The sequence below is a fragment of the Triticum dicoccoides genome, chromosome 5A, assembly GCF_002162155.2.
Source record: "Triticum dicoccoides isolate Atlit2015 ecotype Zavitan chromosome 5A, WEW_v2.0, whole genome shotgun sequence".
Classification (NCBI taxonomy): Eukaryota; Viridiplantae; Streptophyta; class Magnoliopsida; order Poales; family Poaceae; genus Triticum; species Triticum dicoccoides.
Window position 1 is genome coordinate 426,803,038 of NC_041388.1, and position 27,948 is coordinate 426,830,985.

Below are 27,948 nucleotides of genomic sequence, written 5' to 3' on the forward strand. Positions count from 1 at the left end.
CCTCCTGCGTTTAAGACAGTGTATCAGCCGTCCTCCAAATTAGATATGTTCTAGTTGAATTAACTTCCACGGATGGAGTGCATATGAAAGACATGCCAAGATATGCCACTGATCTTTTGAGCTTTCTGTTTCCAGGATGAGAAGACCCGATTCGAGGAAAGGATGAAGCAGGGCTACTAGGTCAAGGGTGTTGGATGCTGATGTGAAATCTCCCTTGCTACTAGTTATATCTGATGTCTGAACTGCGGTAGAAAAAAAAATAGACAAGGCCTGTTGATGGTCCTCTGAACTCGTCGAACCTCTTCATGTGCGGATTGCGTATGATTACACGGCTGTTAAACATGTGTTGGCACTTGATACGCCTGCTGGTTGAATTGCTCGCTCTTAACAGGTTCGATAGAAGGTACGGACCCAGCTTCAGCGAGACTTCTCGTACTGAGTGAATGTTATGCCGATGTATTGTAACTGACTTAACAGACTGTCTGTATTGTGGCCGGACTTTGTTCACTCAGTGAGCCCAGCGCAGGCGTGAGCAACGGCCCAGTGCCTGTGCCGAGATCTCGTGTCCTTACTAGGCCTGGATCAGAATCACGGAAGCAACTTCTCATCTTGTTTTTTAGAGGAACTTCTCATCTTGTTGGCGCACAGATCTATTTCTTTTATTAAAATAATCAAACAAACATTTTGAAAGAAACCATCCTTGGAAAGAAAATATAAGATTGATCATTATGATTATGAGTTATTTGATACACTAGTTAGTTCAAATAATTTCATGATTTGAAAGGTTAAAATAATTTCGTAGACTACTTCATCATGAAACAAATGTTTATGGCTCACAACATCATGTTTGGTGCGCACCAGAAATTCTCTTTGTAATAGTTTGATCTGGTTTCAAAAAAAAAACCTAGTCTGATCTGGTGATAGGATTGGTATGCCCATCTGGCTAGTTTTTTTGGGCGATTCTACCAGAATCGCCCCTCTCCCTAGCTTCTTCCAGAATCACCACTCTATATGTTTTTTATAATCCTAACTAATTAGACCTTAACTAGATAGGGTTGTAAAAAAAATATGGAGTGACAATTCTGGGAGAAACTGGGGAGGAGGGCGATTCTGGGAGAATCGCCGAAAAGAACTGGCCCACATATGTGGTCCCTAGTCTGACCCAATAAGATAGATTTTTTTTGCGAGAAGACCCAATAATATAGATTATCAATACATTCCTTGGATATATAAGTTCATTAGTCATAAGCATTTAAGAACAGTTGATCTATGTTAGGTCACCAAATGGCCATTCATTTGGATGTAAATGCAACACATTATGAGTGAAGATCCATGGGGCAGTTGATCTATACTAGTGGCTGGGGCGCACCCTTGGCGCGCCTCCTCTACGGTACTGTGTGTACTAATCTTGCTGGAGCATTTGGTGCAGCGCAAATGAGTGCCAATTGTTAAAAGAAAATACATGGAGTAGAAACTGCAGCAGCACAATATTAACTCATAAAGCATGCATGTCAATCTTAACAGAGAGGTGACAGTCTTACAAGATGAATGACTGATCACAGAGCATGGCGAACTCTACCATCCTCTAAAAGGTGGGCGATCACCAAAAGAGAGACATAGTTCACTGGATAATCAGAGCACATGCATATTAAGTCTTAGAGAGAAACTAAATACATAGTTCATTGGGTCATCAGAGCACATGCATATTAAGTCTTAAGAGAGAAACTAAAGACCATACATGGATCATATGTATAGGCGATAGCTGCGGCTGACGGTGGTGTGTCTAGAGACAGTGCACATGAGAGAGAGGCGGCGCCCTTGCTTGTGCTTGAAAAGGAAGGTGCAGATGTCACCTTGCTGAATGTTCGGGTGGTGGCGAAACTATGATTAGTTCATCGTGATGGTGGCCCTCTTGTCAGTTCCAAGCATGAAGCGATCGTCGTGATGGTGGTCCATCTCCAAGCTTGACTGGTAGGGTATCATCGTCTCTGTGGATGTACTCCTTCAAATTGTTCTCTGCGTATTCCACCTGAAAGTAGTACTGTTGACAAGAGGGAAAAGGAGTGAGGGCATGACAGAACACAATATCATGCCTCCATTAGTCTTCTTCCTAGTGATTCAATCTAGCATCCTAAAGGTTTGCAAAGGAATGTTGTGCATATCATCTATGCAGCCACTTCTAACCATGTCCTTCAGGGCTTCCCAAAACTTTCAAAAGCTATCCTACGCTGGTGCTTCACAAAAACTTCTCTTGTGTAGATATATGACATGGTAACTACAACACACTACTTGAATCTACACAATAATTGTAGTACCTGAAATTGATAAGCAATCATTCAGGATTAGTCCTATAGCTATGTGGTTCTCACACTTTCTCTATGCAGGGGGGGGGGGGACAATTACTCTTTGATAAATTTTTTAAAGGGGGATTCTTAGATCTGTAATTGCAACTGACAACAGGCAGCTCATTCGTATTTCCCCATTTTTAATTATATTGAAATGTATAAAGAAAATTTATTACTGAATATACCTAGAGCTCTGCATATTTACCCTATACACCTTCAAATTTCCCACTTAATATTGAAAACCTTGTTGGAGAGGCTATGGCTTTTGCTTCTTGAATGGGCATAATACTCCAGAGATGTAATTAAGAGTAAAAACAGATATATGCAGTAAAATAAAATGGACATGCAGATCCCATATCTTGACTACTATTAAACTATCATCGAAAAAGAATTAAACATCCTAATCTACAAAATTACCAAAATATTGTAGAAGAGATACATCCCTACTAAAACAGAACCACACATCGCCAGAACGCCCTCTGAGCAAACCATCGCAAATCGAAATTGATTCGACACTTGTTCGCCAAGTGATGTTCATCGTTGTGGTGTTGCACAGTGGCACGGGAGGTCATGCTTTTCTATAGATGGCATAGATGTATTAAGAATTCAACTACAATTTACAGATTCAGAACACTGGCTGCCACTTGTGGACAAAGGTTAACTGAAATGTAAATAAGTTCAAGGCTGCAATATTTAGAATGCAAGACAGATCTGTTTGTGACGGTTGCACATGAATTAAAACTCAGAACTGCGAGACCTGAAAAACTAAAATCCCACAAATTCATAAGAAAAGCTTATGATGTGGAAAACTCAGCAAGTGATCACACATATGTGGAAAGCTAAAAGTTCAGGTGGTATTTTCCTTTCCTTCTGGAGAACCTCTGAACCTTTCTTTAAAGAAATGACCATGCAAAACTGGTTTTGGTCCAGAAGTGCAGACTGATATACGACCACTTTATCCACTTGCACATAAAAGTTCAAAATGAAAATTGCGACATTTTGTGTTCAGATTATCAATATTCAATGTAGCAGCTGGGTTAAATAAACGGCAGTACAATATATGATCTCATGGACCAACCTAGCTATTCAACATAAACTACACTGAACGATGGGCGAAGCAGAACGGGTAAGCGAGACTGCAAGGTCAACCTAAATTAAGACGGGGAGATTCACTTACATTTAGGTATGTGTAGATTTTTTTTCGCTTCCAATGCTTCCATGCAGCATCAACACGCTGAACATCAAGCAAAGGAAGAAATAATGAGCAACACAAACCAACAAATAAATCTAGTATCAGCTTGATATGAAAAAAATCATACCATAAAATATTTGTTCGACTATTGTACACATCAAGAGAAACCCGCTTGATACTGAACATAATGGAATAAGAATAGTAATTTTTCAGGTTTAGACAGCCCAAGCTTAATAACTGAAACAAGAAGCAGACGATGTTGTTGCCTGAGAGGTTCCTTGGATAGATTCAATTCGAATAGAAAAGATGTTTTACTTATTAATTCATAGAATGAATTTAATACTGTTCTGTTGTTTAAACAAATTCACCATGAAGGTTGCCTCATTAACAACCCATGAGCAAGAATTTTCCATCCACCTCTAGCTTTCGTCCTTGGTATAAAATACAGCAGAGGACATGACGGAGTAGAGATAATCATGTGCCCTTGCCAGAAACCTGATTATTTACGCGCATGGATGCATAACCCATCGGACAATCACCTAGTCATTGAAAACCAGCAGAAATCATTGCTGCCATGCAGAATCAATTAAACAAGTGCATGCGAGCTAATAAGTCAACTCCACCGGCCACCACACCTTGGTGGGGTGCAGACTGCTGAAAGCCACGCGGCTTTCCAATAAGTTTTGCATACTCCCTCCATTCCACAATGTATTGCTTCCTCTATCCACGTGCTTCAACTGAAGGAAATATGCCCTAGAGGCAATAATAAAGTTATTATTTATTTCCTTATATCATGATAAATGTTTATTATTCATGCTAGAATTGTATTAACCGGAAACTAATACATGTGTGAATACATAGACAAACAAAGTGTCACTAGTATGCCTCTACTTGACTAGCTCGCTAATCAAAGATGGTTATGTTTCCTAACCATGAACAATGAGTTGTTATTTGATTAACGGGATCACATCATTAAGTGAATGATCTGATTGACATGACCCATTCCATTAGCTTAGCACCCGATCGTTTAGTATGTTGCTATTGCTTTCTTCATGACTTATACATGTTCCTATGACTATGAGATTATGCAACTCCCGTTTGCCGGAGGAACACTTTGTGTGCTACCAAATGTCACAACGTAACTGGGTGATTATAAAGGAGCTCTACAGGTGTCTCCAAAGGTACATGTTGGGTTGGCGTATTTCGAGATTAGGATTTGTCACTCCGATTGTCGGAGAGGTATCTCTGGGCCCTCTCGGTAATGCACATCACTTAAGCCTTGCAAGCATTGCAACTAATTATTTAGTTGCGGGATGATGTATTACAGAACGAGTAAAGAGACTTTCCGGTAACGAGATTGAACTAGGTATTGGAATACCGACGATCGAATCTCGGGCAAGTAACATACCGATGACAAAGGGAACAACGTATGTTGTTATGCGGTCTGACCGATAAAGATCTTCGTAGAATATGTAGGAGCCAATATGAGCATCCAGGTTCCGCTATTGGTTATTGACCGGAGACGTGTCTCGGTCATGTCTACATTGTTCTCGAACCCGTAGGGTCCGCACGCTTAAGGTTACGATGATAGTTATATTATGAGTTTATGCATTTTGATGTACCGAGGTTTGTTCGGAGTCCCAGGTGTGATCACGGACATGACGAGGAGTCTCGAAATGGTCGAGACATAAAGATTGATATATTGGAAGCCTATGTTTGGATATCGGAAGTGTTCCAGGTGAAATCGGGATTTTACCGGAGTACCGGGAGGTTACCGGAACCCCCCGGGAGCTATATGGGCCATAGTGGGCCTTAGTGGAAAAGAGAAGGGGCTGCCCAAAGTGGGCCGCGCGCCCCTCCCCTCCCTTGGTCCGAATAGGACAAGGAGAGGGGGCCGGCCACCCTCTCTCTTTTCCCCCCTCCGCGAATCCTATTCCAACTAGGATTGGGGGGGGGGGGAGAATCCTACTCCCAGAGGGAGTAGGACTCTCCTGGCGCGCCTCTCCTAGGCCGGCCGCACCCCCACTTGGTCCTTTATATACTGAGGCAGGGGAACCCCAGAGACACACAAGTTGATCCACGTGATCTTATTCTTAGCCGTGTGCGGCGCCCCCAGCCACCATAGTCCTCGATAATATTGTAGCGGTGCTTAGGCAAAGCCCTGCGATAGTAGTACATCAAGATCGTCACCACACCGTCGTGCTGACGGAACTCTTCCCCGACACTTTGCTGGATCGGAGTCCGGGGATCGTCATCGAGCTGAACGTGTGCTAAGACTCGGAGGTGCCGCAGTTTCGGTGCTTGATCGGTCGGGCCGTGAAGACGTACGACTACATCAACCAAACACTTCCGTTGTCGATCTACAAGGGTACGTAGATCACACTCTCCCCTCGTTGCTATGCATCACCATGATCTTGCGTGTGCGTAGGAAATTTTTTGAAATTACTACAAAACCCAACAGTGGTATCAGAGCCTAGGTTTTATGTGTTGATGTTATTTGCACAAGTAGAACACAAGTGAGTTGTGGGCGATATAAGTCATACTGCTTACCAGCATGTCATACTTTGGTTCGGCGGTATTGTTGGACGAAGTGGCCCGGACCGACATTACGCGTACACTTACGCGAGACCGGTTCTCCCGACGTGCTTTGCACATAGGTGGCTTGCGGGTGACAGTTTCTCCAACTTTAGTTGAACCGAGTGTGGCTACGCCCGGTCCTTGCGAAGGTTAAAACAACACCAACTTGACAAACTATCGTTGTGGTTTTTGATGCGTAGGTAAGATTGGTTCTTGCTTAAGCCCGTAGCAGCCACGTAAAACTTGCAACAACAAAGTAGAGGACGTCTAACTTGTTTTTGCAGGGCATGTTGTGATGTGATATGGTCAAGACATGATGCTGATTTTTATTGTATGAGATGATCATGTTTTGTAACCAAGTTATCGGCAACTGGCAGGAGCCATATGGTTGTCGCTTTATTGTATGCAATGCAATCGCGATGTAATGCTTTACTTTATCACTAAGAGGTAGCGATAGTCGTGGAAGCACAAGCTTGGCGAGACGACAACGATGCTACGATGGAGATCAAGGTGTCACGCCGGTGACGATGGTGATCACGACGGTGCTTCGGAGATGGAGATCACAAGCACAAGATGATGATGACCATATCATATCACTTTTATTGATTGCATGTGATGTTTATCTTTTATGCATCTTATCTTGCTTTGATTGACGGTAGCATTATAAGATGATCTCTCACTAATTATCAAGAAGTGTTCTCCCTGAGTATGCACCGTTGCGAAAGTTCTTCGTGCTGAGACACCACGTGATGATCGGGTGTGATAGGCTCTACGTTCAAATACAACGGGTGCAAAACAGTTGCACACGCGGAATACTCAGGTTAAACTTGACGAGCCAAGCATATACATATATGGCCTCGGAACACGGAGACCGAAAGGTCGAGCGTGAATCATATAGTAGATATGATCAACATAGTGATGTTCACCAATGAAACTACTCCATCTCACGTGATGATCGGACATGGTTTAGTTGATTTGGATCACGTAATCACTTAGAGGATTAGAGGGATGTCTATCTAAGTGGGAGTTCTTTAAGTAAATTAACTGAACTTAAATTTATCATGAAACTTAGTACCTGATAAGTATCTTGCTTGTTTATGCTTGTTTGTAGATAGATGGCTCGTGTTGTTGTTTCGTTGAATTTTAATGCGTTCCTTGAGAAAGCAAAGTTGAAAGATGATGGTAGCAATTACACGGACTGGGTCCGTAACTTGAGGATTATCCTCATTGCTGCACAGAAGAATTATGTCCTGGAAGCACCGCTGGGTGCCAAGCCTGCTGCTGGAGCAACGCCGGATGTTATGAACGTCTGGCAGAGCAAAGCTGATGACTACTCAATAGTTCAGTGTGCCATGCTTTACGGCTTAGAATCGGGACTTCAACGAGGTTTTGAACGTCATGGAGCATATGAGATGTTTCAGGAGTTGAAGTTAATATTTCAAGCAAATGCCCGGATTGAGAGATATGAAGTCTCCAATAAGTTCTATAGCTGCAAGATGGAGGAAAACAGTTCTGTCAGTGAGCATATACTCAAAATGTCTGGGTATAATAATCACTTGATTCAATTGGGAGTTAATCTTCCAAATGATTGCGTCATTGACAGAATTCTCCAATCACTGCCACCAAGCTACAAGAGCTTCATGATGAACTATAATATGCAAGGGATGAATAAGACTATTCCCGAGCTCTTCGCAATGCTGAAAGCTGCGGAGGTAGAAATCAAGAAGGAGCATCAAGTGTTGATGGTCAACAAGACCACTAGTTTCAAGAAAAAGGGCAAAGGGAAGAAGAAGGGGAACTTCAAAAAGAACGGCAAGCAAGTTGCTACTCAAGAGAAGAAACCCAAATCTAGACCTAAGCCTAAAACTGAGTGCTTCTACTGCAAGCAGACTGGTCACTGGAAGCGGAACTGCCCCAAGTATTTGGCGGATAAGAAGGATGGCAAGGTGAACAAAGGTATATGTGATATACATGTTATTGATGTGTACCTTACTAATGCTCGCAGTAGCACCTGGGTATTTGATATTGGTTCTGTTGCTAATATTTGCAACTCGAAACAGGGACTACGGATTAAGCGAAGATTGGTTAAGGACGAGGTGACGATGCGCGTGGGAAACGGTTCCAAAGTCGATGTGATCGTAGTCGGCACGCTACCTCTACATCTACCTTCGGGATTAATATTAGACCTAAATAGTTGTTATTTGGTGCCAGCATTAAGCATGAACATTATATCTGGATCTTGTTTGATGCGAGACGGTTATTCATTTAAATCTGAGAATAATGGTTGTTCTATTTATATGAGTAATATCTTTTATGGTCATGCACCCTTAAATAGTGGTCTATTTTTAAATCTCGATAGTAGTGACACACATATTCATAGTGTTGAAGCCAAAAGATGCAGAGTTGATAATGATAGTGCAACTTATTTGTGGCACTGCCGTTTAGGTCATATCGGTGTAAAGCGCATGAAGAAACTCCATACTGATGGACTTTTGGAACCACTTGATTATGAATCACTTGGTACTTGCGAACCGTGCCTCATGGGCAAGATGACTAAAACACCGTTCTCCGGTACTATGGAGAGAGCAACAGATTTGTTGGAAATCATACATACAGATGTATGTGGCCCGATGAATATTGAGGCTCGTGGCGGATATCGTTATTTTCTCACCTTCACAGATGACTTAAGCAGATATGGGTATATCTACTTAATGAAACATAAGTCTGAAACGTTTGAAAAGTTCAAAGAATTTCAGAGTGAAGTTGAAAATCATCATAACAAGAAAATAAAATTTCTACGATCTGATCGTGGAGGAGAATATTTGAGGTACGAGTTTGGTGTACATTTGAAACAATGCGGAATAGTTTCGCAACTCACGCCACCCGGAACACCACAACGCAATGGTGTGTCCGAACGTTGTAATCGTACTTTACTAGATATGGTGCGATCAATGATGTCTCTTACTGATTTACCGCTATCGTTTTGGGATACGCTCTAGAGACGGCCGCATTCACGTTAAATAGGGCACCATCAAAATCCGTTGAGACGACGCCTTATGAACTGTGGTTTGGCAAGAAACCAAAGTTGTCGTTTCTGAAAGTTTGGGGCTGCGATACTTATTGAAAAAACTTCAACCTGATAAGCTCGAACCCAAATCGGAGAAATGTGTCTTCATAGGATATCCAAAGGAGACTATTGGATACACCTTCTATCACAGATCCGAAGGCAAGACTTTTGCTGCTAAGTTCGGAAACTTTCTAGAGAAGGAGTTTCTCTCGAAAGAAGTAAGTGGGAGGAAAGTAGAACTTGACGAGGTAATTGTACCTGCTCCCTTATTGGAAAGTAGTGCATCACAGAAAACTGTTTCTATGACACCTGCACCAGTGAGTGAGGAAGCTAATGATGATGATCATGAAACTTCAGAACAAGATACTACTGAACCTCGTAGATCAACCAGAGTAAGATCCGCACCAGAGTGGTATGGTAATCCTGTTCTGCAAGTCATGCTACTAGATCATGATGAACCTACGAACTATGAAGAAGCGACGGTGAGCCCAGATTCCGCAAAATGGCTTGAAGCCATGAAATCTGAGATGGGATCCATGTATGAGAACAAAGTGTGGACTTTGGTTGACTTGCCCGATGATCGGCAAGCAATTGAGAATAAATGGATCTTCAAGAAGAAGACTGACGCTGAGGGTAATATTACTGTCTACAAAGCTCGACTTGTCGCAAAAGGTTTTCGGCAAGTTCAAGGGATTGACTACGATGAGACCTTCTCACCCGTAGCGATGCTTAAGTCTGTCCGAATCATGTTAGCAATTGCCGCATTTTATGATTATGAAATATGGCAGATGGATGTCAAAATTGCATTCCTGAATGGATTTCTGGAAGAAGAGTTGTATATGATGCAACCAGAAGGTTTTGTCGATCCAAAGGGAGCTAACAAAGTGTGCAAGCTCCAGCGATCCATTTATGGACTGGTGCAAGCCTCTCGGAGTTGGAATAAACATTTTGATAGTGTGATCAAAGCATTTGGTTTTTTACAGACTTTTGGAGAAGCCTGTATTTACAAGAAAGTGAGTGGGAGCTCTGTAGCATTTCTGATATTATATGTGGATGACATATTACTAATTGGAAATGATGTAGAATTTCTGGATAGCATAAAGGGATACTTGAATAAGAGTTTTTCAATGAAAGACCTCGGTGAAGCTGCTTACATATTAGGCATTAAAATCTATAGAGATAGATCAAGACGCTTAATTGGACTTTCACAAACCACATACCTTGACAAAGTTTTGAAGAAGTTCGAAATGGATCAAGCAAAGAAAGGGTTCTTGCCTGTGTTACAAGGTGTGAAATTGAGTAAGACTCAATGCCCGACCACTGCAGAAGATAGAGAGAATATGAAAGATGTTCCCTATGCTTCAGCCATAGGCTCTATCATGTATGCAATGCTGTGTACCAGACCTGATGTGTGCCTTGCTATAAGTCTAGCAGGGAGGTACCAAAGTAATCCAGGAGTGGATCACTGGACAACAGTCAAGAACATCTTGAAATACCTGAAAAGGACTAAGGATATGTTTCTCATATATGGAGGTGACAAAGAGCTCATCGTAAAAGGTTACGTTGATGCAAGCTTTGACACTGATCCGGACGATTTAAATCACAAACCGGATACGTGTTTACATTAAACGGTGGAGCTGTCAATTGGTGCAGTTCTAAACAAAGCGTTGTAGCGGGATCTACATGTGAAGCGGAGTACATAGCTGCTTCTGAAGCAGCAAATGAAGGAGTCTGGATGAAGGAGTTCATATCCGATCTAGGTGTCATACCTAGTGCATCGGGTCCAATGAAAATCTTTTGTGACAATACTGGTGAAATTGCCTTGGCAAAGGAATCCAGATTTCACAAGAGAACCAAGCACATCAAGAGACGCTTCAATTCCATCCGGGATCTAGTCTAGGTGGGAGACATAGAGATTTGCAAGATACATACGGATCTGAATGTTGCAGACCCGTTGACTAAGCCTCTTCCACGAGCAAAACATGATCAGCACCAAGGCTCCATGGGTGTTAGAATCATTACTGTGTAATCTAGATTATTGACTCTAGTGCAAGTGGGAGACTGAAGGAAATATGCCCTAGAGGCAATAATAAAGTTATTATTTATTTCCTTATATCATGATAAATGTTTATTATTCATGCTAGAATTGTATTAACCGGAAACTAATACATGTGTGAATACATAGACAAACAAAGTGTCACTAGTATGCCTCTACTTGACTAGCTCGCTAATCAAAGATGGTTATGTTTCCTAACCATGAACAATGAGTTGTTATTTGATTAACGGGATCACATCATTAAGTGAATGATCTGATTGACATGACCCATTCCATTAGCTTAGCACCCGATCGTTTAGTATGTTGCTATTGCTTTCTTCATGACTTATACATGTTCCTATGACTATGAGATTATGCAACTCCCGTTTGCCGGAGGAACACTTTGTGTGCTACCAAACGTCACAACGTAACTGGGTGATTATAAAGGAGCTCTATAGGTGTCTCCAAAGGTACATGTTGGGTTGGCGTACTTCGAGATTAGGATTTGTCACTCCGATTGTTGGAGAGGTATCTTTGGGCCCTCTCGGTAATGCACATCACTTAAGCCTTGCAAGCGTTGCAACTAATGAGTTAGTTGCGGGATGATGTATTACAGAACGAGTAAAGAGACTTGCCGGTAACGAGATTGAACTAGGTATTGGAATACCGACGATCGAATCTCGGGCAAGTAACATACCGATGACAAAGGGCACAACGTATGTTGTTATGCGGTCTGACCGATAAAGATCTTCGTAGAATATGTAGGAGCCAATATGAGCATCCAGGTTCCGCTATTGGTTATTGACCGGAGACGTGTCTCGGTCATGTCTACATTGTTCTCGAACCCGTAGGGTCCGCACGCTTAAGGTTACGATGACAGTTATATTATGAGTTTATGCATTTTAATGTACCGAAGTTTGTTCGGAGTCCCGGATGTGATCACGGACATGACGAGGAGTCTCGAAATGGTCGAGACATAAAGATTGATATATTGGAAGCCTATGTTTGGATATCGGAAGTGTTCCAGATGAAATCGGGATTTTACCGGAGTACCGGGAGGTTACCGGAACCCCCCGGGAGCTATATGGGCCATAGTGGGCCTTAGTGGAAAAGAGAAGGGGCTGCCCAAAGTGGGCCGCGCGCCCCTCCCCTCCCTTGGTCCGAATAGGACAAGGAGAGGGGGCCGGCCACCCTCTCTCTTTTCCCCCCTCCGCGAATCCTATTCCAACTAGGATTGGTGGGGGGGGGGAGAATCCTACTCCCAGAGGGAGTAGGACTCTCCTGGCGCGCCTCTCCTAGGCCGGCCGCACCCCCCCTTGGTCCTTTATATACTGAGGCAGGGGAACCCCAGAGACACACAAGTTGATCCACGTGATCTTATTCTTAGCCGTGTGCGGCGCCCCCAGCCACCATAGTCCTCGATAATATTGTAGTAGTGCTTAGGCAAAGCCCTGCGACAGTAGTACATCAAGATCGTCACCACGTTGTCGTGCTGACGGAACTCTTCCCCGACACTTTGCTGGATCGGAGTCCGGGGATCGTCATCGAGCTGAACGTGTGCTAAAACTCGGAGGTGCCGTAGTTTCGGTGCTTGATCGGTCGGGTCGTGAAGACGTACAACTACATCAACCAAACGCTTCCGTTGTCGATCTACAAGGGTACGTAGATCACACTCTCCCCTCGTTGCTATGCATCACCATGATCTTGCGTGTGCGTAGGAAATTTTTTGAAATTACTACGAAACCCAACATCAACTTTGACCGTAAATTTAACTACCAAGACCGATTGCGACGGGAGCAAAAATTATATCAGTGAATTCGTATTTGAAAGAAGTTTTCAATTATATAATTTTTTTCTCTCGCCGCAGTTGGTCTCGTTGGTTAAATTTATGGTTAAAGTTGGACCTCGGGAAGCGCGGGCACACTATATTATGGAATGGAGGGAGTACAACACACAGTAGAATAGCAACACGAAATCGAGACCAGAGAGGAAGCATGATATCTCACCTGCTGACGGAGACGATAATGAGAAGAGGAGGATGGGCATGGGCGATGAGCGCGTTGCTTTAGGGGAAGCTAAAATCACCCCGATTTCATGAAATAACACCCAGGAATCAAGAGGGAGGAGTTGGAAAAAGGAGGGGGAGGGTCTAAATAACTATCGTCTTTCTTTTCCTTGCATAAATTGAGGAGAAAATTGGAAAGCGCTGATTTTGGGCAGCAAGTACCACTTGTTGAGACCTTTAGTGTCATTTTCAGCTAAGTGAACCGACTTACTGATTAACTGATACTTTTCCAATAAACACAGAACTGTGCTAAATTAAGAGTAATATGATCAAGCATGCCCTGCACAAATATGAAAAAATGTTCAGCTTATTTTTCTGAACAGGGCAAGTCCAAACGCTCGTCCCTTGGTCTTGGGTACAGGAAAGCTATGTTCGTATTTTTGCATGAACTAGAGTCTGAAGGAAAGAAAGCAAATCGGGTTCCAACTTGTGATTAGAGGCAGCGGGGGAAAGCCTAAAATCTGATAAAAATATATCTGCTAAAATAAAGTTAGGACGCCAATTCTGTACGAGACTTCCGCAAGAACTTGAATTAGAAAAGGGAATCGATACCAAAGCGCATATCCACTTACGCCATGAATCAGGCGAGAAGCTCTGACCCCTTGCCCCCGACCCACCTTGCCCTCGAGCCGCCGCCTTCTCCTCCCACCCACTCCTCTCTCGAGGCAACAATGTTGGCGTGGCTGCGTGCTCGTCGGCGTCGCCCTTAGGCTCCAGATCCGGCGAAGAAATCGGCTGGACCCATCCTGCTCGCCCCCTTGACTGCCCTCTGCTGTAGCCTGGAAGATGCGGAGGAGAGGAAGAGGTTGCGTGTAGGGATGGAGAACGTGGGGGGTGCGACTTGGGCTGCAGGCGTACAGAGGCCTTCTTTCCCTTCCCTCGTAAGCTTTCTCTTGGCTATATCAGCCACGACCGGCCAATAGAAAGAAGCACAACTTGCCCAATCGACGAGCACAGTGAATCCGACGTGGCATAGCCCAGAGAACGCTCTTACCGCGACTGTTAATGGGTTTAATCCATAGCCAAAGAAGATAGATCACCCGATGTCATTCATTAAATGTTGAGTGGATCTGCATATGTACTCCCTCCGTTCCAAAATATAATGCGCCCGCACTTCCCGAGGTCCAACTTTAACCATAAATTTAACCAACGAGACCAACTGCGGCCGGAGAAAAAATTATATAATTGAAAACTTCATTCGAATACGAATTCACTGATATAATTTTTGCTCCCGCCGCAATCGGTCTTGGTAGTTAAATTTACGATCAAAGTTGAAGCACGTGGATAGAGGAAGCACTACATTGTGGAATGGAGGGAGTAGTATAATGATTTTATACAAAATGTGGATCTACTCTTTATATATAATATCGCGTTCTTCACATAACATCCATCTAAAAAAGGAAGCACTCCATTCCGAGTTTCACTGAAATAACACATTTCCTTGTACCCATGGGTTGTGGTTATGTTTTCATATCAATATTGTTGTGCATTTCGTTCACTCCTTACTACATCACTTTGGTCGAATCAACAGATGTAGGTGGCAGTTTACAAATGAATAAGAAGGTAAATAATGTGTATTTTTAGCCTTCGATGCAGAGAGTCTTGTTCTGTTCCTTATTTATTCACCCTATCCTACTTGATGATTTGATCCCGATGGTCAATATTATTTGTAGCGAGTTCGTACTATTCTCTATTAATCATGTGCCAGATTATCAATTAGGACATTGGATTTCAAAAGAAATACTTGTAGTCTATGAGCTTGATGCAACAATTATGCTACTAGCCAAGAACTAACATTTTTCTTTACAGAACACCACTCTTTTTAGGCATATGCCTTTTCCGTTTGTCAAAAATCAAGATGGAGGAGGCAATATTATTTCTCATGTACTCTCTCCCCCCCTCTCTCTCCCTCCCTCTCTCCCCTCCCCCCTCTCTCTGGTTTTTTTAAGCCAAGCAAGCACATGTACTTAAATGCCAGAGAAACAACAATAGACATCCACATGCATGAATGACCTACCTAAGTCCTACCCGGTCAAGCTAAATTTTGGGCATCAGTGAAGGAGACAAGGTGCATATTTCAAAAATCATTTATCTCGACACCTGGTTTAGCAATCTTGTATGCTTACTATCAAAATCCATTTCTCCATAGACGAAAAATGTATGCATTTTATTAAGAACATATCTCCTAGATAATTAATTAGGAGAAAACCGGATGAATATCAAACACGAGGAGAACCATCTCTTCGTACGGTGGTGGAGTTGTGGGGGCACGACTCCACCCACCAGGTTTCAAATCCTAATACTCATAGTTATATTGTATGGGTCTCCCATACAAACATTTTATCAAAAGAAAAACTACCATATACAAAGACATACACCTAAATGAATTAACCTTGGATCCCAATGTATATTGGGATTTGAAGTGATGGACACTACAAACAAAACATGCCACGAAAACACCGACAACCAACTGGCTTGAAAAGGAACATAGGACATGGTTTGCTGGTGACTTGACGTGACAAAAATATGGCAGAATACCATGCACCTCTATATGTGATAGTTATATCCAAATTTATTCCTCCATAAAGAGGAGAGAAGACACTTACATCCTTGAAAAGCACCCGAGCCACACCATCCGACCGACCATGAGTTCCAAAACAAAGTAGTGCACCGCCACCAAAAGTTCCCATTGCACTGACCTTACACCATGCCAGGCAAGCCAAATCGGGAGTAACCTACTAGACAAGATGTTAGGAAAACCCAGCATCCAAATGAGCACGAGGATATCCACGCCATAAGACCTCATACCAACTCCAAGAAAATGCACTCACATTTGTTATGTTAATCTTGTTTGCACTGTACACTATTTTTGAGTATTCACTAATTTGATATGTAACTTATTATTCATAGTATGCTATGTGGCGCACTAGACCAGGAGGATTCTATGGTCTTCGAGCTGAAATTAGTATATGGGGTTCACCAAATCAAGAATACTCTCAAGACTCCGGAGCATCCATACAAATTTATTGTCAAGATGGAGGACACTACAACTTAATTGAAGCCGGGTTTCATGTATAAACATAACACCCATCACCGTAACTCGACCAGGAGGACCCAATAAACTGCTATTTCAAATTATGCTTTGGCTTGTAGGTATCCCCTTCTTTGTATCATAACAGAGATGTCCGTTTCTTCACATATTGGACGGTAAGTGTAAACTTGAACGTTTAATAACACACATAGGTATCAATCTAAGTATAGGTATTTGTAGATCGACAAGACTAAAGTTTTCTTCAACCATTTTCCAGAAGGACTTTAAATCAGCAAGCTGCTACAACTTGCGGTGCAAAGGATTTGTTGCTGCAAGTGGAACTGCACTAGTGCCCGGGCAAGCGATTACTCCTCCATCAAGTTATGGAGAGTATGACCACTACATTAGGCTTAGTCTTAATAAGGTGCACCCTTTATCCCGGTTTAAATACTAATATACTAGTACATGATTAGAGCTGAACATACCGATACATGATTACATTTGAACATGCAAAATTCGGTTATGGGTTAATTCACATAAATGCCTCCACACCTCCACAATAATATGCTATGGTGCTTTACTACTACAAGAACATGAAAGTTAAGGAACTATTTTTTTTACTTCAGGCTTAGATTCTTGCTAACCACAACATGTTTCTACTTTCCATTTGCATGAAAATGGACATCACCCCTCATCGATTACAAGATCCCAAATCCGAAGATTGGGTGGTGTATCGTCATGATTTGCAAACCCCATCGTTCTTGGGTTATTTTCCAGTGGAATTTTGTTCCGGAACACCACGTATACAAGCATTGACTGGATTTGTCAATTACTTAAATAGTACTCGTGGTCCTCCAATGGGTAGTGGCCACTTTCCTGATGAGAAGGACGATGACAAGACAACTGCGTACTTCAGGCATGTTAAGAACTATGACTTCAAAGGTCGTGCTTTTGAACCAATTACAGTTAATATGGCCCCCTTTAGTTGACAAGACGGATTGTTACACGGAAACTGATTTCCTTCCTGGTATCAACAAGGGGTACCATTTTCACTATGGTGGACCAAGTGGTTGTGTTGGTTAAAGGCAAATGTTTGTTTTGCATGTCATAAATAATGTTCTTAATGGCCAAACAACGTCCCTCACTTGTTTATTTTTGCATGACAAGTGGGGTCAACTATCCCAATGTTCTTAATGGCCATCTCGTTTGGTACTGAGGTCAACTATCCCAATTTAGTCTCTTTTTTGGATAATTGGGTTTTGGCTACACACGTATGTGTTAATCAAACTTCAAACTATTGGAAGATAAAATACAACCATTGGATAACTAAATTATATATACTTAATAACTTCCAAGTAGAATAGGAGAGCATCTTTTTATTAGCAACTTAAATGGTAAATAGAGTACAACTAAAATTAGCCACCGAAAATAAGGCTAAATATCTTGGTAATGCCATTTTAGAAAATATCGTCAAGAGGAAGCTTATCAGCAACAACAAAGCAAAACACCTTTTGAGGAATTGTAGACTCTACCACTGGGTGGGGAGGTAAAAAAAATGAAAATTTGAACTTGAAAATTTTGCAAACTGTTTACTAATATCTAAGCAACAACAAGACCCCCATCCACTTGTCTTGTTTCCTTTTCTTTTCCATAAATATGAGGCGAAAAACAATGTCCCACAAGGATGTATAGTACCATTGTCAAGTAGTCTCTCAAACAGTTAGTTGGAGAACCGATGACCAAAAGCGTAGGGTCTGTAGTACCTTTTGCTAAAGTATCATCGAAGACATTTTTTATCCAAAGATTAAACATTTCCCCTTTCCACAACTAGCCTGAGACCCAAGCTATTAAACATTTCCCCTTTCCACAACTAGCCTGAGACCCGAGCTAGATACACATGCAACCATGTTATCAATCAAAAATAGTCATCGTCTTCTATGAAACTAGATGACCCATTGCATCCTTGGCGCAAAGATCAATTGCAATCAAGAAGCCACACATCCTATGAATAACATGTTTTATGAATGATCCACAAAGGGCAGCCCGGTGCATGTAGCTCCCGCTTGCGCGGGGTCCGGGGAAGGGTCCGACCACTTTGGGTCTATAGTACACAGCCTTTCCCTACATTTCTGTAAGAGGTTGTTTCCTGATTTTTTTATGAAGGATCCACAAAATGGCCAAAATCAAATGCCACCAAAAAGTTAGGTGAGCGATTTGAAGGATATTTTTCCTGATTTTGAATTGTATGTAGATGATTATGTTCATATTGCTTTTAACTAGTGACAGATAACGATGATCGTTGCCTATGGCTTTCCTTGGTGAAAGTTATTTGCTTGAACATGTGAATGGACCCTAAGTTTTTTTTCTTCATGCTCTGGCTTTTCTTCATTTTGAAATTGTGAAAATAACCATGAGGTTAAATGGGACTATTACTGCCTACTACATCCTCACCTACGATGATGATCTGTTACACCCTTTCTTATACGAGCACGCCACGTTAAAAAAAAGTTCAGATGGTCATACGTCACAAGTTGTGCCGGATCATGCGCTGTTAGAAAAATAGATGACCCGTTGTACCCTTGGCGTAAACATAAAATGCCCAGAAAGTAAGGTACACTGTTTTTGCTATTTTTTTGCCCATATAAGTTGAATATGATTGTACATGAAACGCAAGGGTCTTCAAGCACAAGAGCGCCCCTCCACCTACATTGCTTGACTCCATCGATTCTGAGGCTAACCTTTGGGTCATCGCCGGTGCAAAAAAATTAGGGTCTCTTATTTTGCGAGAGTGATCTCATGCCGTGTATTGTGTGACTTGTAACAAACTCTTTTCTCTCTTAATTAATGGATGAGGCAAAGCTTTTGCCTCCGTTTCAAAAAAAAAAAAAAGGTGCGGCGAATATAACCGACCAGGTTTGGTAGATACATCTCAACCGATAGTCTGGTGTGCACCCCTCAGCCTTGAGGACGAATAACGCTTGAGAGGGTTGTTTCCAACACACAATCGTGTCCGGGGCCCCCTCGTCTCTCCCCAGTTGCACTTGCCCTGCTTTCTGCCGCTCCCTGCGTTGGTAGTATCCGGGAACACACGGTTGGCTGGAATGTACGTCCTCATCATTAGCACTCACTGTGTCGAGGTTTGCTTGCTTGACTTATTTGTGGACGCTTTTCTGCTTTTTGTGTGTGAACTATAGTTGATTTTGTTTGTGCTGGTTTATTTGCACGCTGTTGTTTCGTGTGTGTGTTCCTGTCGTAGTTTTTACGGTCTATTGTTAGTCCCTGTGCACAAGACATGTTAATTTACGTAAACAGTGGCTTCCCGGTTGGTCGCCCATTCCCAAATTAACCCACAGGTAAACTAAGCTAGAGATTCTTTCGAGATGAGCCTCCAGAAAGGAAGGTGCCCCTTGGATAATATGAGTTGTCTATTATTTCAACTATGTTTTCAAATTTTTAAATCAAATGCAGCCTAAAAGTCAGGTAAAATATTTTTGTTGCTTTCTTGCCGCGCATAAATTGGAACAATTGAATATAATTGTATGGCGAAACGATAAGACTACCCACAATGGGAGTAACATAGGTAGTAACATCACATATATCTAGGTTAAATAGATGATGTGGCATACAATAAATGAAGAAAGAGATGAAAGTGACAATATAGCTAGTTACTACTAGTATGAGTAACATCACACATATCAAGACAAGATGTATCTATAGCCTAATAAATTATATGCTTCATGTTACCACACACATGTTACTCCCCATTATAGAGGTAGTAACATAAACTAGTGTCATGCCCATGTTACTAGTCTATGTTACTATCCATTGTGGCTAGTCTAACCGTCCTACCCAGTCTTGGAAGAAGATGCGCCGAGTACACCCAACCTCAGACAGACTCCGGCAACCAGCATTGAAGAAGGCCAGACAGACATACAACAAGCGCTCGTTCGCACAGGCGATAACCGGATCATGAGCCGAATAGAAGGTGATGCACATAACAAGCATCTGGTGGTTGTTTGAATCGTGCCAATGTTCCTCGACAGCCCAAGCGTTCGCTGGCTTTGTACGGTCGACAGGGAAACATCAAGCTGAATGGCTCAGCTTGAAATACACACGAATAAACAGTCGATGGTGCTGATCACCCACCAAAACAAAGTATATTATCCCAATTACGACCAAAAAGCCAGACGGACCATTTGAAGAAGTTTTCTCAAAATTATCTGCAAAACATGATGTCAATGACAATGCTCATGTTGCGTTCTTTTACACCCATCCTTTTTTCGCGGTATGATGGTGTCCCGGCTAAGGGGTCTCTCACCACATCGACTCCCGGTCTGATGGACTAGACTGAGGACCCTTTGTCAGTTTTGTCCTGGGCCGCTTTGGGAGGCCATGACGTATCACAGAAAGATTCTAAAAGGCTTGGAGTACACGACAAGATGCTGGGTTCATGGAGGATTCTGACTCCTAATACCTAACTGGCCAGGATCCATGTAAACCTAGGGTCCCCGCTACGCTATATAAGCAGGGGTCTAGGCTCGTAGATAGACAAGTTTACAATCTCGAAGCTTTGTAGTTTATACACACCCAACACAATAAAACACAAGCAACATGTAGAGTATTATCTTCTCGAAAGAGCCTGAAGTTGGGTAAAATCATGTGTCCCTGTTACCATCATACGAAGACATCTAGCTTAGGATACCCTACCTAGGGATCTGCTAGATTTAGCTCCGACAGTGGTGATCCATGTAGGTCCTGCTAAATGATTGTCACGGTGATGGGAGTCGAGATCAACGCTCAGATCAACTCCGACGCAATTTCCCACCGAGGCAAATGTTCATCTTCGGCGGTGTCATCCTTGTTGCAACTCGAGTGGCCACCTCGGCCAGGTCGAGTCCTTTGCTCCAGAGCTGGATTGTAAGATTTGACAACATGGAGTACAGTCAGGATCTTTTCAGGCTTGGTCTCACTCCAACCTCACGAGCAACATGAGTCGCTTTCCCAGGCCTGATGTCAGATCAGGTCTAGGGCGAGCATGAGAATTTTTATCAGGATCAATTCCAGATCCGATCCCGAAGCCACACTCCTCAGGCAAGATATCAAATCAAGCCCATGAGGAGGGTGAGAAATCAATTCCACTTCATTTCATCTTTCAAACCAAACACCAATATGTAATCACTTCACTTCTTGGACTTGCTTCTACAGAACAGAAGGATGAAATCGACCCATTCCATTGAAATGGAACCATGATATTCCATTCCACTTCGTTGTTAAACCAAACACACCCCTAGGCGATCTCTGCCCCACCTACTCAGTCTCTCCAAGCCGTCGGTCGCCTCGCCCACTCGAGCCCGCCGACGACGCCTGGCAGCCACCATTCACCATAAGCCTCGAGACATGGATGGAATGGGTATAGCTCTTGGCTCGCCTCGTCGGCCTTCCATTGTACTCTACTCCGTCGCACGCGGCGCGGGAGAGACTCAGTCACGAGAGCGTCCACATGAAAAACGCGGACCACATGGTGACGGCCACGGACGCGAGCGCGTACACCCACACGAAGATCACCGAGCACTCGCTCTCCCCCACGCCGAACAGCTGCGTGATCGTCCCTGCACATGATGATGATGACAGCCGCACGCGCCAATTAGTCATCAGTCAAGCAATCGGGGAAAACGAGAAGTGCATGCGCTAGCAACAGATGTCTCACCGATGTTCATGGCGGGCGGGACGGCGTACTGCAGCAGGAGGAGGAACTGGTACAGCGGGTCCGGCCGGATGACGCCGTAGCGGACCGCGGCATTCACCAGCGCGGTGCCCACCAGAGGCAGCAGCACAAACCTGACCACCGCGACGCCGGCGATCACCGACGGCGGGACGCTCGCCCTTCCGCGCATCCCTACAGGAATTAGTGCTCCGTGTTTCAGGCTAAAGTTCAAGTGTTGGTAATTCCTTTTTGTTGTTATATTAATTTTCAGTATATCATTCATCTGTACTACCGAGGACGGCAGGGTAAAGATTACCTGTGATGAGGTTCCCTCCCATGATCAACGTGACGGATGGAACGGCTGCTCCGCTGCGCAGGAAAACGAGCAAAAATGGTTAGATATGTGGGATGAAACAACATAAATCATCTGTATGACCAACAACGTCAATGGTTACAAGTGACAGCAGCATGAAGTGTTTTTACAAGATAAAAGAAAGAAGGTCGATGTGTTACCCTATTAGTTCACCGGACTCGCGAAGGACACGAAGAGGGGCATCGTCGCCGATCAGAGCATTTCTAATCAGAGGTATTCCTCCAATTATAAACCCGATAATCTACCAAATGATACAAACCACTCATGCTTATTTTCTAATGGTCTATTGCGACGTAAGGTTGCCCCATATAGAAGCACAATTGGTAGTTTCTGAAACTAGCATACCACTCCAATAGTTGAAGGGGCAAATAGCTTCCTCAGATCAATTGCTCCAGAAACCGACGATATAAATCCTTTTGCTCTCTCCATCAATGGGACCTACATACACACACAAATCCAAATTGTTTAGTGCTGAAAATTGGCAGAACTGTTACGGTGTATTCATTATGCTGTAGCAAACGCCTAGATTGCTGGTCTATATTGGGGGTAGCACAATAACTATTTCAGAAATTCCTAATAAATCCTAGAGACCCACTTAGCCCATTTGTGCAAAGCAAGGGATACTATTAAAGTTTAGTCCCACATTGCAAGTTTAGTGGAAGCTGGACCTCTAAGTGGTTGTTTGGATAACTAGTATTTGGAACCAGTTTTAGCTAAATTAGTTTTAGGAGTATTTTTAGGAAAACCAGTTTTAAGTTGTTGTTTTATTAAAACTAGTTTATAGAATATTTTGTTTGGACTGTCTCTTTGGGTCATCCTCAACCTTGAGAAAGATTTCAAGCTGTTCACATGGGAGGCACCATGCCCAGCACATCGACCACGGCACATTCCGCAGCTCTCGACATGCCTATCACGAACATGGAGTTGGGCGTGCTTGATCACGTCATGTCCATCAAATTGCTGGCCGATGCTGGGCCTGGTGCATGCGACCTTCGGGGAACTCAGGCGCTATGTCATTGAGCTGCGCCGTGGTGGCCGTGAGCGTCGAGGAGACGGAGGCCATGACAGAGACGCACAACGTGCTGCGTGGGAAGGTGCTGCGCGCGCCGCGCGGTCGACGTGACGGAGGCTGCAGTGTTCCTTGCGTCTGACCAGGCCGGGACGCCGGTGGCGACAAGCTGGTCTTCGGCGGCGTCACCACCGCCATCAACCCCACCGTGCTGCTCTCTGTCGGCCTCGTCTTCAGCTGATCTACGCGACGCAAAAGAGCGCGCGAGGTAGGTGTTCTCGAGGCTGAACGACGTGGGCACGGGACAGAGCTGGACTGCTCGAGTAGCCGCTCCTTGAGGAGGTCCCAGGCCGTCGCTTGCCCCACCTGCTGCTTCACTGACGGTAAGAATGGTGGGCTCGCCGGCGGCACCAACTTGCTGGATTTGCGCACCTTGTTGACGGATGACGGTCGAGCGAGCAGCAGCCGGGGCACTCACACCAGCACCTGGAATCGGAATGCGACCTTGTTGTACTGGACGCTGCACGCCGTCGTTTCCAGCAAAGCCATGTACATCTCGTCTCGTCACACACACGACGATCGCAGCGGTGCCGAGCAAGCCCACGGTCACAGGAGAAACGCGGCCGTCGTCCTCGCTGAGGAGCAGTCAGGGCACCTGGAACGGGGCTAACCTTGCCCTAGTAGACGTACTTGAACGCTACCCACCGGCGCATGTCTTATGGAAGCTAGAGTCTGATTGAAACGAACGATAAGCTAAACTGGTTTGTAGAAAAACGAGTATTAGTCATTTTTCCAAATACTCGTTTTCCTGGTTTATGGGAAACCAAGTTTTCCTTATCCTGAGATTTGTTGGATCAACAAAACATAGTTTTAGGCGGTTAGAATCCTGAACGCGAATAGTGGAAACAGGTTTGGCATAAATCCCGTATCCAAACAACCCCTAAGGGAGGTACTTTCCCCACTTGTATGAGCATGAGAACAAGAGGGACATCCACGCGTGTTCCTCCTCCGCCGCCCGCCTCGCCTTGTCTCGACGCGACGCGACGTGGGTTGCGGGAATGAGCCGAACCGATGTCTAAATTAGTTTTGCTATTCGTTTCATCTCCCGCATTCCCTTCAGCTCCCGGCGCAGCCTCTCGTCTCCTTCTCTTGCGCCTATAAAAGGGAGGTCGCTCCTCTCAGAGAGACGCATCAGAACTTCTCCTTCCTCTCGCCACCGGTTCCAATCTCTGAGCTGCTGCTGTCTTTCTCATCCCGGCTTGCGGCGTGCACCGCAGGTCGGGACAGTAGGCCTCCGAAACCGCACCTCTTTGAGTCCTGTACGGGAGAAGGGTGATAAGGTTTCTGGGGAGCGCTCTGCGCGACTACTGACTGATTCCTTCGTCACGGAAGCCCCGGACTCCGACGACTACTTCCCCGACGACGACTTCTTCCCCGACGTCGACAATCTTCTCGACGACATGGCTGGCGAGAACACCGACCCCAAGTCTAGTGCTACTGCTGATGCTGTCCCGTATGTGTTCTTCTTTCTATTAGATATCCTGCCACAGTTTCTCGTACTAGTACTTGCCCTAAATATGTTAGGTTCTACTTCATATATGCAACTAGTTCTACTGTCTGCTATAGATATGGTAGGCTACGGTTCATATATGCAGGAGCTATTTACCTTCTCTCTGTCAAAACGCATGACTTGTTTTATCTCTACTATATTAGTCATGCTTTACCTAGTATTTCTGTTAATAAAATCATTTGGTAAATTGCTCATATTTCCAACATAGATTAGCCGGATCATGGGTTTACTTGGTGAAATTCGTTTCTGTCAAAATAGGGAGGTTGTTTCCCGAATAGAGTAATTACTGGAGTGCTATTTCAGAGTATGGGGATTTGGAGGTGAAGGAAGTAGGCTATGTGGGGTATTACAACTTGTGCAGAGAAAAAAAAAGGTTCCAGCAACAATAAAAACCTTCGTTTTGGTTCGATTTGATATCAACGGCAGAGTGCATTCGTCGACACGATCTCGATTATCTTCTGAATCTGCACATCTGGTTCCTCCTGAAACCAAGACTTTTGTTTGAGTTATAGGCGAGCTGCCATCTCCTTCAGTGACATTTGAATTTGCACGAATAATGTTATAGGCGCCCGTCCACAGAAAGACGGCACCAATCTGCCAAAAAAAAAATCATAACTGATAGTGACACGGTGTTCTGTTTTCTTGACAAAAGAACACGATCAGGATTGCCTGATGTGGACAATGTACTGAAAAAACATAGAGTGTACCAATAATCTTACAGCCAATGAGAGCGATGAATAGGCTAGTCCGTAAGTCTGGCAAACACCAGGCGTGCCGAACGGGCTCCCCTTCTCTTTGCAGAGAGCTGGAATGATGATGAGGAAAATGTTGCCCAGATTGCCTGTATCCGTACAACCAAGTCAAGCGAAGATTTCGACGAACTATCGGCGTAGAAAAGAAGGAACAAAACGAGGAGGAATTGTACACTTCTACTCAAGGTGGAGCTGCCCAAGTTCGATCAGTTCACCAAGGTAACTCCAACTGTCTATCTAACCAATAATTAAAATTTCTTAGCAGGTTGGTAGATGTGGTTATCAGTCATTCACTCAGTATTATGGCTACAACCCCTTCCCCGCTGGGAAGTATACACCTTATCAGTGGTACCAGCTGGAGCTGGAACATTATGAGAAAGACCCTTCTTTGCTTTGCTCAATGCACCCACGCAGTTAGCGTCTAAGTGAGACTAAGGGTCTTTCTGGCTCAACACTATACCTTGTTGTTGTCTAATACTCCTTCACGGATTCTAGTACTCCTTGTTGTTGCCTATACATGAGTATTTGTGTATTTTTACTAGCATATTTGGACTGACTTCTGACACTAGCAGTGAGCTTCCCATTCAAGGTAAATGCAGTGCATCTGTACAGGCCCAACCTACCACAAAATAAATACGTGCAGTGCAGGCACTGTACCGCGAAATAAACGTGTGAAAGCACTGTACGAAGTTTGTCTAAAATAGAGAGCGAATTTACTATTTTCTGACGGTTCAGATGGAAAGATAGAGAGGTACCAGCAGAACAGCAGCCCAAAATGAGGCCTCTTAACTTGAGGGGAGCCCCGGTGACTTTTATGACGATCCAACCGAGGATCAACCCGAAGATGAAAGTGAAGAACACATTCACCGGCATGAACCACCTGTATCATGGATCATAAATTGTCAAAAGAATTACTTCTCCTAATCTGATAGGACAATCAAAATTATTTTCTAAAAAGAGTTACTCCCTCCGAACCATATTAATTGTCGTTGATTAGTACAGTATATGGATCGGAGGAAGTATCTATTTTTATTTATTTACTGAGGGAAAAAAAGAGTTCATTATGCAAGATACTGATAATCAATGAAGATTGCCCAACAGGTGAAATGAAGAAGCGTGTGACTCACAATTTGGCCAAGCTTTCCATGGTGATCGTTTTTGCCAGATAGGTTGCAATAAGAGCTGGATTGAATACATAAAACACTACCTGCAGAAACAAAATTGGTTCAGGAAAGAAGTTGACAGGTTAGTAGAATAAACGGAATATCTTTCGCAAGAAAAAGTAAAATAAACGGAATATGACAGGGACATGATATAGAAAAACTAAATAAGTTTTGTGGATCGATTCGTTGTTAGGTGACAGTCACTAGCAGCACTCACATAGTTTAGGTGTTTCCTTGCTTCTTTCCCCAGTATCCCAGCGGAGTCAGTTGCCAAGAACGATCCAACACCAGTAACCAGGAGCATGTTGAGGACGGGCATGCATGCCGTGATGAAGAGCTCCAGGAGCCCCATTCCTGTGGCACCAAGAAATGCCATTGTAAACACTTTGCTGAACTATTTATTTATCAGAACTCAAGAAGTGAATATCGATCGGGATGCCCCCCACGGCCGGTGTGGATGTGGATCAACATCAGCTACAGTGCGTGCGTGCATACGAGGTTCCCTTAAAGCGCGAGATCAAAACGACTAGCCCATGCGGTGGTCTTTTGCGCGTATCGTGGTGGAGATTCGGATGGATGAGGCGGCGTGGTACCTACGCATGGGGTGCGGTGGACGGCGTACCTTGTCGTCGGCGGTGCCGCCGCCGGGGAGAAGAGGGAGGGGGGACGACGAGAGCGCGCGCGGGCGGAGGCAGGAACCTATCTCTCTGCTTGGTCGTCGCGGGCGGGCGGGCGGGGGTGGCTTTGGTTGGTTCCGTGGGCGGCTTTGGCTTTCTGTCGATCTTTTGACGCTCTCGCGCTCTCGCGGCGGCGTGGTCCGAGGACGTATTCAATTTCGCGCTGCAGCTTTCGCCGCCGAGGGTTTGCGACTTTGATTGGCCCGAACGTGGGGGCGTGCGCGCCGGCCGGCTTGGCCCCTAGACACGGGGGTGAGGCCAAACCAGTAGCATGCATGCATGGCATTTGTTTGCACTAATAAAAAGAGAAAACGACCCACGTGATATCACACACAGGCCTAAGGAAAAAAAAACGTGAAACCACACACACGCGCACCCACTCACCACA

General features: G+C 44.0%; 2 protein-coding genes, 1 long non-coding RNA gene and 1 pseudogene across 3 annotated transcripts in view; 2 read left to right on the forward strand and 2 right to left on the reverse strand.

Moving 5' to 3' along the window:
* Positions 1-507, forward strand: part of LOC119302052 (DNA-directed RNA polymerases II, IV and V subunit 11-like) — a 4,651-nt gene extending 4,144 nt beyond the window's left edge. Inside the window, exon 6 of the mRNA XM_037579071.1 lies at positions 136-507. Within this exon, the coding sequence (XP_037434968.1) occupies positions 136-180 (45 nt within the window). The 3' untranslated portion in view covers positions 181-507. The remainder of the gene's footprint in view (positions 1-135) is intronic.
* Positions 508-1,624: 1,117 nt separating this feature from the next.
* Positions 1,625-14,140, reverse strand: LOC119302053. The gene is made up of 3 exons (XR_005147311.1): positions 13,854-14,140; positions 3,523-3,579; positions 1,625-2,041 (listed from the first exon to the last, which is right to left on the reverse strand). It is a non-coding gene; the product is annotated as an uncharacterized LOC119302053 (long non-coding RNA).
* Positions 14,141-14,730: 590 nt separating this feature from the next.
* LOC119299692 lies at positions 14,731-17,395 on the forward strand (annotated as a pseudogene).
* Positions 17,396-21,032: 3,637 nt separating this feature from the next.
* Positions 21,033-27,713, reverse strand: LOC119297528 (protein PIN-LIKES 3-like). Its single transcript, XM_037575286.1, has 11 exons — positions 27,506-27,713; positions 27,101-27,237; positions 26,848-26,927; positions 26,476-26,600; positions 25,688-25,809; positions 25,362-25,562; positions 22,735-22,827; positions 22,530-22,630; positions 22,333-22,385; positions 22,020-22,208; positions 21,033-21,921 (listed from the first exon to the last, which is right to left on the reverse strand). The coding sequence occupies exons 2-11, from the start codon at positions 27,233-27,235 to the stop codon at positions 21,797-21,799; spliced, it is 1,224 nt and encodes a 407-aa protein (XP_037431183.1). The 5' UTR covers positions 27,236-27,237; positions 27,506-27,713; the 3' UTR covers positions 21,033-21,796.
* Positions 27,714-27,948: the final 235 nt, after the last annotated feature.